Here is an 11309-nt window from a genome sequence, read left to right as displayed (position 1 = left end):
TGCAGCCTCAACTTCCCGGGTTCAAGCGATCCTCCTAGCTCAGCCTCCGGAATAGCTGGGACTACAGGCACATGCCACCACATCCAGCTAATTTATTTTATTTTTTATAGATAACCTCACTCTGTTGCCCAGGCTGGTATTTTACAGATGCCCAGGTTATTTTACAGATAACCTCACTCTGTTGCCCAGGCTGGTTCAAACTTCTGGCCTCATGAGATCCTCCTGCCTTGGTTTCCTAAAGTGTTGGGATTACAGGCATGAGCCTCTGCACCTGGCCAGAGATTTCGTTCCCAGTAACATCCTCCCTGGACTGGTAACTCCCCACATGCAGCGGAGTGGACTCCCCCCCGCACTCAGGCCTGCAAGCGGAGGCTGTCCGCCTGATCCATTCTGAGCAGGGAGAAACTCAGAGGGCGTTGGGAAGGACTGAGGCCGAAATGGCTCCCTGATTTCTCTCCTCGGAACTCAGGCAGAAGAGCGGCCCCTTCCCTCAGCTCTGACTCCCCAAAAATGTCACAGGGCCGTGTAGCGGCTGTGATACTGGGACTCGAGATGGGAACCCTACCTTTGAACACGAACTCCGTGCCTCCCATGACCCTGGAGGACAGCACGCCGCGGCTGTAGCGGCCCCGGGCGTAGATGGAGAAGGTGGGGTGCTTGCACACCGGGTCTGAGTAGTGGTAGTAGTGGCCCTCCCAGGTGTTGTTGTTGTCATGGAAGATGAAGTGGCGGGTGAGGAAGAGGACTTCGGGGCGCACCTCGCAGCGCTGGCTCACCCACTCCCCGTGCAGGCCGATGGTCAGGTCTGCCTTCGGGGGCAGGATGGGAGGGTGGTGCTCGTCCGACCGGTAGATGATCCGACAGGCGATGCAGGCATGGTCGTGGTTCTGAAGCCAAGAAACAAACACAGAGCACATGTGCTTCTGGCAAATGGGGTCTCACCAGGTACCAGGTCACCATCGGTGACAACCTCAACACCAAGAACCAACTGGAATCACGCTCCGGGCACAGACAGAGGTGAGAGTGAAGTGTGCCTGTGGACGCAAAGTGCACACGTGTTTGCCTGACAGCACAGACCTACGCTGACATTTCAGATGTGATGTGGCCTCTTCAGAATCCTGTTCAGTTTTCCGACCACATGCACTGGACACTTGATTTCAAAAAGAAATGATGGCAGCACCTCACACCCATTAGGATGGCTGCTATCAAAAATGCTATCAAAAAATCGCGAGTTGGCAAGGATATGAAGCAATGGGAGCCTTTACACACAGCTGATGAGAATGCACAGCGGTCCAGCCACTGTGGAAATCAGTAAGGTGGTTCCTCAAACAAACAAACAAGCAAAAACCAAAAACGAAACAGAATTATATGACCCAGCAATCTCACTTCTGGGTATGCACCCAAGAGAGTTGAAAGCAGGGACTTGAATAGCTATTTGCACACCCATGTTCACATCAGGGTTATTTACAATAACCCAAAGGTAGAAGCACCCCAAGTGTTCACTGACAGATGAATGGATCCACAAAATGCCATACAATGAAATACCCTTCAGCCTTAGAAAGGCAGGAAGCTCTGACACCCGCTACAATAGGGGTGAACCTTGGGGACACCGTGGTGAGTGAAATGAGCCAGACACAAAAGGAGACTGTATGATGTCACTCATAGGAGGTCCCTAGAGTGATCAAATTCAGAGAGACAGAAAGTGGAGTGGTGGCAGCAGGGGCTGGAAGTAGGGGGACAAGTTGTGGTTTAATGAACTAGAGGTTCAGTCTGGGAAGATGAAAAAGTGCTGGAGGTGGAAGGTGGTGATGGTTGCATAATAACGTGAATGCCCTCAGTGTCACAGAACTGCACGCTTAAAACTGGCTAAATGATACGTTTTACATTATGTGTATTTTACCACAATTAAATTTATTTTAATAACAAAAGTTAGGAGACACAAAGAAAAAAAAAAGGCCAGCACTCCACTGGCTGTGGATGAAATGGAGTTGTGTAGGAAAGGCAAGGTCCTTTAGGAGAGGGAATGGAGGAGGCGGCCTGCAAGAAGGGAGAGCTGGAGGCTGCGGAGCAAAAAGCACACCTGCACACTGCCCTGTCTCCGGGCCTGCCCGCCTCCAGGTTCAGAAGGTTGCTGTGTTCCTCTTCCTGCTTTCTCAGCTTTAAGCAAGACAGTCACAGCTCTGACCTTCCAGAAGACCCTGTCATGCCTAGTCTATTTTATAACAGGAACACAGCAGGGAACAAGGGCTGTCTGTGGCACAGAAAGTCCTCTCTGGTGAGGGGTGCACACGTCAGAGAGGCTGGAGGTCAGGGCACAGGGTGCGTGAACACAGTGCCAGTGCCTCGCTGTCTGACCAAGTTCTCCAGACACTTCTGAGCCCGGGCTGCCTCCTCCTGCACCTGGCTCATCCCTCCGCTATTCTCCTCCCACCCAGGGGGTGCAAAGCCGGCAGGCTAGCAGAACGCTGACCACTAGCAGCACGTGCCAAGCGGATCAGGCTGTGGTGGGGAGATAGAAGTGGGTAGCTCAGTGTTCTGGGGACGGCTGGGCCACCCCAGCCCCGTGCTCCCATGCTATCAGTTCGTGGCCTCACATCTGCCCTGCGGCCAAGGCTGAGGGCTGCCCACTCACTGGGCAGGCACACACTTACTCTCTAGCAGTTCTTTAAAGCTGGAGATCTCAATCACCAGGGTCTTTGGGTTTACAGCCCTCACTCAACATGTGATTTCCTTGTGGTCGCTGTTTGGTTTCTCCAAGAGGGCAGGAGGAGCGTTCTCCTCGGAGAACAGCTGTGCTCGCTAACTTGCGCTGCTGCTGTGTGCATTAAATGGGCATGGAGTTGCACTTCATGTGAGAGAATGTTTCCTTTGCTAACATGGTTTGTGGCTTGTAGACGATTGGATCAAATAGCTCCAGCATTGAGAGGAAGGCCAAGTCCTGGGCGTCCCCAGGCGCTACGTGCATTTGTTGGCCTGCGGTTTCCTACAGAGGGCTTTGGGGCACACGGAGAAACTGCCTGCAACCTGTGCTCAGCAGTCAGCTGCCCTCTGCAAGCTACAGGAGAAACAGAGAAGAGCTCCTGCATGAGGCCCATTAGCCCAGTGATTAATTACGTGATGGAAAGATGGCTCTGCCCAGTTCCTAGGGGCCGAGGCCAGCCCCGGCCGCTTCACAGTTGGTGATTTTGGGCAAGTTATTTATTTCTCCCCATTTCAACTTCCTCATTTATACAATGGTGATCATGACACTTACTTGCATAACTGCTGCAAGAAATGAACAGCAGATTAAGGTGGTTCCCACTCAGTGTACCCACTTGGTGTGAACATTAAATAAAGGCCTATCTGCCACCCTATGTGCCACTGTCTTTCAAATGCACCTTAAGGTGAAGAAAATACAAACTGAGTTAAAAGAAAGCATCGCTGAGTATGGTAGGTTAGGCTTTATGTTTCCTTAGTCAACTACTATGGGGTAAAGGTTCCAGATTTTTCACCTAAACAAGGGTTCTGATATTCAAAACCCAGGATGGAAAGTTAATATGACATCGTGTGCCCAGCCCAGGGCTCCTGCATAAGTGCTGGAAGTGTCACCATTGAAATCAGGCCTGCGGTCCTGGTGTGGGGACCAGTGACACGCCCCCTGACACTGGCTCCGAGCTTGGATTCAAATCACGAAAGCTTCACAGGCAGGAAGGTCGTTGTCAGAGACACAGGCTGTGCAGGAGCCGGACCCTGGCCCAGCACCACCTACAGCTGAGCCCAGCACATGCTGAAATAAGAGAGGCCACTTGGAGCACTGGTTCCATCAGGGTAAGAAGCGTGGGGTCAGATCTTCCCCAATCAGCCAGGAGAAGCTGTGCACTCCTACCATTTGCAGCTCATCGCTGGTAGCGGCTGTCCCCTCTGCCTGGGCAGGTCCCCAAAGCCTAGCTGGCAGCCCCGCTTCCCTACACCAACCCCAACCTCCACCTCCCCTCTGTGCCAGTCCCCACAACTTGGTTTGCCATCTGTAATTTGGGAATTTAAAAACATCAGTTGCCAACTCCTTCATTTCTGGTCACTCTAAGGAGGTGAGAGTCTCTTTAATTCCTCAAATAGCAGGATCAGTTCAGGAGGAGCTCAGAGAGCTTCTAAGTTGGGGGTGGGAGAGAGAAAGGAAAGAATGGATGTTAGTTCTTGCAAGAGATGCTTCTGGGACAACGTCGAGGAGCAACTGCCCTTTGGCTCAGACAAGGACAAGGCTCGGGGGAGGGGAGGGGTCACTGCTGTTGCCCTGGCTGTTCCAGAATGGGTGTTTTCAGGGGTGCTTTCCTTTAGGAATAATGAGGCCGGGGTCCTGAGCTCCAGATGAGGGCCCAGTGGGACTTGGTCACTTCAGGAAAATTATGGTGCCTGGGCTGAAGTGTTGCTGTTCCACAGCAGAGAAAAGCAGGCCAGGCAGGGTTTTTGTTTGTTTGTTTTGTGGGGGGCACAGGCGCAGGGAGGCTCATTTTCCACCAGGTGGGCCTGAGAATTTAGGGAGGGTGCAGGGAGTGGGAGAAACCTGGCTCTTGGGTATGGTCTTGCTGAATCCCTAAACTAGATGCTTGTGTGTGTGTGTGTGTGTTAAAAAAATAGACCTAACAAAGAATTTGCCATCTTAGCCATTTTAAATTATATTCACACTGTTGTGCGGCTACCCCTGGAACCTGTTCATCTTTCCCAGCTGAAAATCTGCACCCAGTAAACACTAACGCCGCATTCTCCCTCCTGGCCCTGGAAACCTCCATTCTCCTTTCTGTCTCTATGGATTTGACTCTTAGAGGTGCCTCATCTGAGGGGAACTATCACTATTTGTCTTTTTGTTATCTGGCCTATTTCACTTAGTATAAGCTCCTCAAGTTTTATCAATGTTGTAAAACGTGTCAGAATTTCCATCCTTTCAAGGCTGATATTCCTTGCATGAATATTCCACATGTTGTTGATTTATTCACGTCGATGGACATTTAGGTTGCTTCCGCCTCTTGGCTACTGCGATTGATGCTGCTAGGACCATAGGTGTCCCTACGTTTGTTCAAGTCCTTGCTTTTAATTCTTTTGGGTATGTACCCACAAGGAGAACAGCTGGATCAATTTGGTAATTCTATGTTTAATTTTTGGGGGGAACCACCATACCACTTTCTGGAGTGGATGAATCATTTTACATCTCCATCAGTAATGTATAAAGTTCCAGTTTCTCCACATCCTTCCCAACACTGGATATTTTCTGGTTTTGATTGTTTTGTATTTTGTAATAGCCATCCTAATGGGTAAGTTGATATCTCATTGTGGTTTTAATTTACATTTTCCTTTGCCAATTTTTTAAATTTTTTTTATTTTTTGGTTGTTGACTAGTTACCCTTTTTTCTTCTTTTTTTGAGACAGGGTCTCACTCTGTTGGAGGTGGGAGAGAGAAAGCCTGGGGGTTGCCCAAGCTGGAGTGCAGTGATGTGATCTCGGATCACTGCAACCTTCACCTCCCAGGCTCAAGCCATCCTTCCACCTCACGCTCCTGAGTAGCAGGGTCTACAGGTATGCACCACCACGGCTAGATAATTTTTGTTTCTTTGTATTTTTTATAGAGATGCGGTTCCACCATGTTGCCCAGGCTGGTCTCAAACTCCTGAGCTCAGGGCAATCTGTCTGCCTCAGCGTCCCCAAGTGCTGGGACAACTCTTTAGCTGCCATGAAGAAACCAAAGTTATCATAACAAGTGGAGTTGTTTCTGGCCTCTGTGGACACTGTCAACAAGGGGGCAGTTTTAGCCACCGTTGAATAAGGAGATACCTCTGTATTGTAACGAATTTTAAAAATATAATTTATGCTCCTAATTCTCATAATCTTTGGCCTGAATAAAAATTAGAGACCTACAGGCACAACTACAGAGAAACAGAAATTAAAGCCTGTATATTGTATTGGGTCTAAAGTTTCTCTTTTCTGAGATGTTTTTTGGAAACAGCATTCTTCCAAGATGGATACATGGAAAGAGAATTACACATGCAGTTTTTATACATGGTGAGTGATGGGTACTGTGGAATATCATTTGCTCTGTAAAATTATTCCCTCTTTTTTGGGGATCCATGTTCCAAGACGTGACTCTCATTTGAGAAGTGTCCTCTCCCAGGCTCACCAACTTGGCTTCCACGGCACCCCCTTTCCCCGAATCTTAGAAAAGGCTATTTAAAGCCAGAGCTTCTGTACGCAGAAGATTTGAAGGTTAAAGCAGAGGAACCAGAAAGTGTTTCCTTGTTGCTATTCTTTATACACACTATAAAAAGCGTTCATCAGAAAGGGGAAGGGAGAAAAAAGATCCTATGCAAATAATCTCTGGGAAAAAAATTAAGCTTATTCTAAAAATGCGAAAGCAGCTTATACTTTATAAATGAGCAATGTTCTAGGCAAAGAGTGGGGTTCTGCCTACTCTGCTCTCTGATTCCTGCTTAGCTGCAGGTAACAAGTTAAATAACCACAGCGAGGATTCACAGGGTATTCGAGTCTCGGGGGCTCAAGTACAGCATCTCCTTAGACTTTACAACCTCCCAGGAGACCACGGCAGACGCGGCAACTAAGGCATCTGGAGAGAAACAGTCGGATGACTTTACAAGCCCAAAGTGGAGCCAGGATAGTAATTTGGTCTTAGGACTTGCTGAGTGCTGCCTCCTGGCCAGAGTTGCCTCATAGGCTGCAAAGATCAGACATTTCCCCAGCAAGGACTCCAGCCCAGGAAAAGGTCTTCTCTGGCCAGTGACTGATGGGGATACTCCAGGCTTTCTCTGTACCCTGCCAATATTTATTTCTGGAGAGGTGGTTCATCAACATTTGCTGACCGTATCCACTTGTTTTCACCATCTTCCCAGAATGGTGAAAACAATTTACCCAATTTACTTGATGTGATCTTGTTGTGAACAGATCAACTAAGGAAGCAGGCCACATGAAACACAAGTCTTCAAAAGCACTGTTCCTTGAGCTAAAAGTTTTGTTCAAGAAGGAGGAAAAATGGGAGTAGATGATGGAAACTTCCTTTCCTAGGGTTTTGTTCCCTGGGATAAAAAGCACACGAATGTTTCTCACAAAGAAACCTGCAGTGGCCAATGGCTCACATTGAAAGCTTTCTTTGTAACTGCGATGTGCCGAGTATTTGATTAAATTTCTGCTGTAGATAACCCTGCAGGTACATCCTTCTTGGGTCTTCTCTATTACGAGTTCTTTGAGGCCAAGACCAAGTGTTCTCTCTTTGTTGTATTTCCCACGACATCCAGAAGAGAACTGCACAGGGCTTTCGGCTAACAGGCAAATGGAGAGAAAGCTGGCATTGGATATGTAAAGAGTTAAATGGGGTAGCTAGCATTCATCACAAATGATGGGCCCCCACCTCCCTTGTGGAGGGAACTCAGGGTGCTTTTCAGATCTGTGATTCTAGGAGTTTGTGAACTCGGGCTCATTTTAATCAACTAAAGATAGCATGATGATGCTACTTTCAGAAGGAAGTGGGTGAAGAGCTGTGGCTTTAGGTACAGACTGCCCAGGCAGGCTTGCTGTCTATCTCACTGCAATACACTGTGTCCCCTCAAAATCCATGTTAAATCCTTACCACCAATGTGAGGAAATTAGGAGGTGGGGTCTGTGGGGGGTGACTAGGTCATGAGGGTGCAGCCCTTCAGAAGGGGATTAGTGCCCTTATAAAAGAGGCTGAGAGTTATCTAGCTGTCTTGCTGCCACATGAGGATACAAGGGGAGGATACAGCAGTCTGCAACCCAGGAGAGCCCTGACCAGGATTCCAGCCTCCCACTCTGCTGGTGCCTTGATCTTGGCCCTCCAACATCCAGAACTGGGAGAAGTGAGTAGCTGTCCCCAGTCCATGCAGCTTCACTATGGCAGCCCGGATGGACTGAGGCACCTGCTGCCCAGCACCTGATCCCCGCAGGTGCGGGCAGCTCCCTCAGTGTACAGTCCCCGTGCAGCTGCCAGGATCCTGCCATCCCTGCCAGAATGCAGGCACCTCTGTGGGGCCAGGGGAACTCAGAGAGCCTCAGGGAGGCTGCACAGCCACCCCGGGCCTGTTACCACCATCCAGGAAGGGGCCTGGGCCAGGAGGATGAGGGAGAAAAGGAGAAACCAGGCTGCTAATTCCTGGGCCTGTAGTTGGCTGCGAAGCAGAGGGGAGCAAAACTCAACGGAACACTTCTGCGTCCTGGAGTTGAGCAGGGGCAGCTGAGAGGTCCTGAGGAGCAACATTAGCCTTCTGGAAATGGGCTTCCAAGCCAGCTTAGAATCTGAGAAGTGAGCTCACAAAGTCGTTTTCTGTTTTAGTTAACATTCGAATCACGAAGAAGACGATTTTGCCTCCACCTTCTTATACATACACATGACCGCTGACCCAGCAGCTGGGGAAAAAGGACCCTAAGAAGATGGCTCTTTAAAAGACTTCAAGAGTGGTTTCCAAAAAGAATTTTCATTTATTTTTACTTGTTTCTTTCTTCCACTCCAATGCATTTTGATTCATTTAAATAATTAAAGTAGACTTATTAAATCTGCTGTAAATCCACTGGGCACTCCTGGCTGGCCCATCCCCTTCCTTTCTCCCCTCGGGGCTCAGCAAACACTCCCTGGAGTAGGGACCTCATGCGGACTTTTTAAATGGCCAATTTCCTGCTTTTGCAGGCTTTCCTCATGTCCTCTGAGCTTTCTTGCCTTTTAAGGGATAAAATGTTTACCACTTAAATTGTCCCTGACAACAAATATTTCCTGGTCCCCTAACTCCTTAAATAAAGCAACCTTGCATGCCTGTTTATCTGCTGAAATACTCTGGAGTCAAGAAATATAATGAGCTGTTTCTGCAATAAAAGTGTATATCAGCAGCCTTGTAGCCCAGCCATTGTGACACTGCACACCTCGGCCCAGATGAAATGTCCACAAAAGCAACCCCTTCAGGGTCAAGACCCCCTCAACGGATCCCAGTTGCCAGCTCCGTTTTTTGTTTTTTTATAGAATTTGTGCAACATTTGCTGCCCTATAGGAAACACGTGGCTCCAAGGAGCAGTCAGTTTTCTTCTAGGGCCCTCCTTCCTGTAAGACTAGTTCTTGAAACTGTCTTAGGTCACGACTTCTTGAACTTCTGGTCGTCCACCACCTCCTTCATCTCCCATCACCTCTGCAAATCCACACCAGCAGAAAGAGAAGTGGCATGGAATTCTTCCACAAGCACTTGGCTCCTTCTATACACCAGAGACGCGGTCGCCCACCCACCCAGGAGCCACACCAAGCACGTGCTCAGGGAGACGTCCCTCCATGCCGGCTCCTGCAGCTGGGCTGAAAAGTCCAGGCCCCAAGGCCACCTGACTCAACATCCCCACGGTGTCACTGATATCAGGAAGCCGCACAGCTCACACCTCCTCTAAAAAGCCTCTGAGAGGCAAGCTGCCTCAAAAACATAAGCTGGCTCACAGCCTAGCGGCTCCTAAAGAATTTGAGAGAGAAAACGCAGCACGCTGTTGTCCTGCAGTGCTCAGGTACTCCCGAAGTCTGGTGCTTTTATTCCTCCTGTGTGTGGCTCCCCCGCTGTACGTGTGCTGGGATTGAGTATTTCAGATGCACGGCCTGGGGAAGGCTGTCTCGTTTTCAGACAGCCCCTCTGATTTACGATCCTGTGGTTAAATCAGTGCAGGATTTTGGAGAAAGACCAATTCCATTTGCTTACGAGTCTGATCCTGAGGCTCTGGCATCTCTAACGACCCTGGCAATCATTTGCTTTTAATTACCATTTGATTCCATCCCTGAAAGAATGAGCCTGGCTTCTACCCCTCCAACTGCATGGTTCTGAAGAATCTCGGCAGAGGGTTATGGCTGCTCTGATGCTAAACTTGATTCAGGCAAAGCATCTTCTTTCAGGATTACTTTAGGCTGTCTTGACTTTTTTACAACGAAGAGTAGCCAATTCTATCCTGAACGAACCTCCCAGCACACCTGAATCTCTTCAAACATCACTTATTTGCCAAAGGACTCTGGACCTCACGGCAAAGCTGTATAAAGCTTAGAAAAACAAGTTGACTTAAAGTTTCTATTTTTACACGGTGTCCTGTTTCTAGAGGGGCTGAGACTCGTGGTTTGAAACTCAATTTAGCATTTAAACTAATTTTCAGCTCGGTCTCTATGGACCAGCAATTAGGGAAGGAGAAGAGTTCAAAGAAGAAGGTTTCAGCCTCTCCTGGGCAGGCGTGTGCGGTCTTTGAAGACGCCCTCCCAGCCTTTCTTCCTGTCTCCGCCGGGCGGCCACAGACAGCTCGGACGACCTGCTGTGGCTGGGCCCATGTGGGCACACAGTGCCCAGTCTTTCTGGTGCCCGGGTCTGGAAAGACACCAATGGCTGAGTCCATTTTGTTCCTTCTCACAGCTGTCCTGGGGAAGGATCTGAAAACTTCCTGAAGACTCCACTGCACACTGCAGGCCAAGAGGTACAAGGCGAGAGACAAGAGAAGAATGGACCCTTTCAGCTCCCGGAGCCACTCGGCCTTCCACTGACCCCCCAGCCATCTCGCGAGGCAGCCGGGCTGGCTCAGGAAGCCTGGGTCCTCCTCCCAGCTGGGCTGCCACCTGCATCTGTGGCCACAGCATTCCTCTGGGTCTGGGAGTGTTGGCTGGGCTTTTTTTTTTTTTTTTTTTAAGTTGAGAAATGGAGTCTTACCCCGTTGCCCAGGCTGGAGTGCAGTGGCGCGAACAATGTAGAGGATAAATTTGAAGAGGTATGCAGGGGGTGGCTCATCAGATCACACTAGGAGTTTGGGCTTTTTTTTTTTTTTTTTTTAAATCTAAATTTTCCATGATGACTGTGCTTAGGTAATAGAAGATCACAGCACAAAATGCAAGAGGTACCGAAAGTGAAGTCTCTGTCCGACCATCCCAGATAGATAGCTCTGTCTCTTCCTCTGAGGCAGTCATCAATTTCCTCCAGAAATATCTGATTCCTTTGCAAAGAGTCCCTCTTCTTCTCCTTTCATTATTAGTTGTATGCACATGGTATCATATTATTCATGCTATTTTGTAACTTCCTTGTTTCCCACTTAACAATATGTCTCGTGTAGTATCTAAGGTCCTAAAGCTCTTTCCACCTTAATTTTCTGTCATCAAGGAATCAGGCCTAGCGTTTCAAGAGTCTACTTCTTAAGAATCTGGGTAAATGTTCCCACAACTGCCTTAGCAGAGCAGGGAGGAGAAAATGGGAGGAAGTGTTTTATGGCGAGGCATCATGAAACACTTTGATGTTCCCTGGTCAGTTGTCATTGTCATTCTCATTCCT

At 48.8% G+C, this 11309-nt stretch overlaps 1 protein-coding gene across 1 annotated transcript in view; it reads right to left on the bottom strand.

The window, feature by feature from the left end:
• The window catches only part of APCDD1 (adenomatosis polyposis coli down-regulated 1), a 39039-nt gene that overhangs the window by 6916 nt on the left and 20814 nt on the right, over nucleotides 1–11309 (bottom strand). Inside the window, exon 4 of the mRNA XM_011936614.1 lies at nucleotides 566–887. Within this exon, the coding sequence (XP_011792004.1) occupies nucleotides 566–887 (322 nt within the window). The remainder of the gene's footprint in view (nucleotides 1–565; nucleotides 888–11309) is intronic.

Source organism: Colobus angolensis, unplaced genomic scaffold (genome assembly GCF_000951035.1).
Source record: "Colobus angolensis palliatus isolate OR3802 unplaced genomic scaffold, Cang.pa_1.0 Scaffold155, whole genome shotgun sequence".
Lineage (NCBI taxonomy): Eukaryota > Metazoa > Chordata > Mammalia > Primates > Cercopithecidae > Colobus > Colobus angolensis.
The sequence above is the reverse complement of the archived record's forward strand: the minus strand, read 5'-3'. Positions and strand labels throughout refer to the sequence as shown.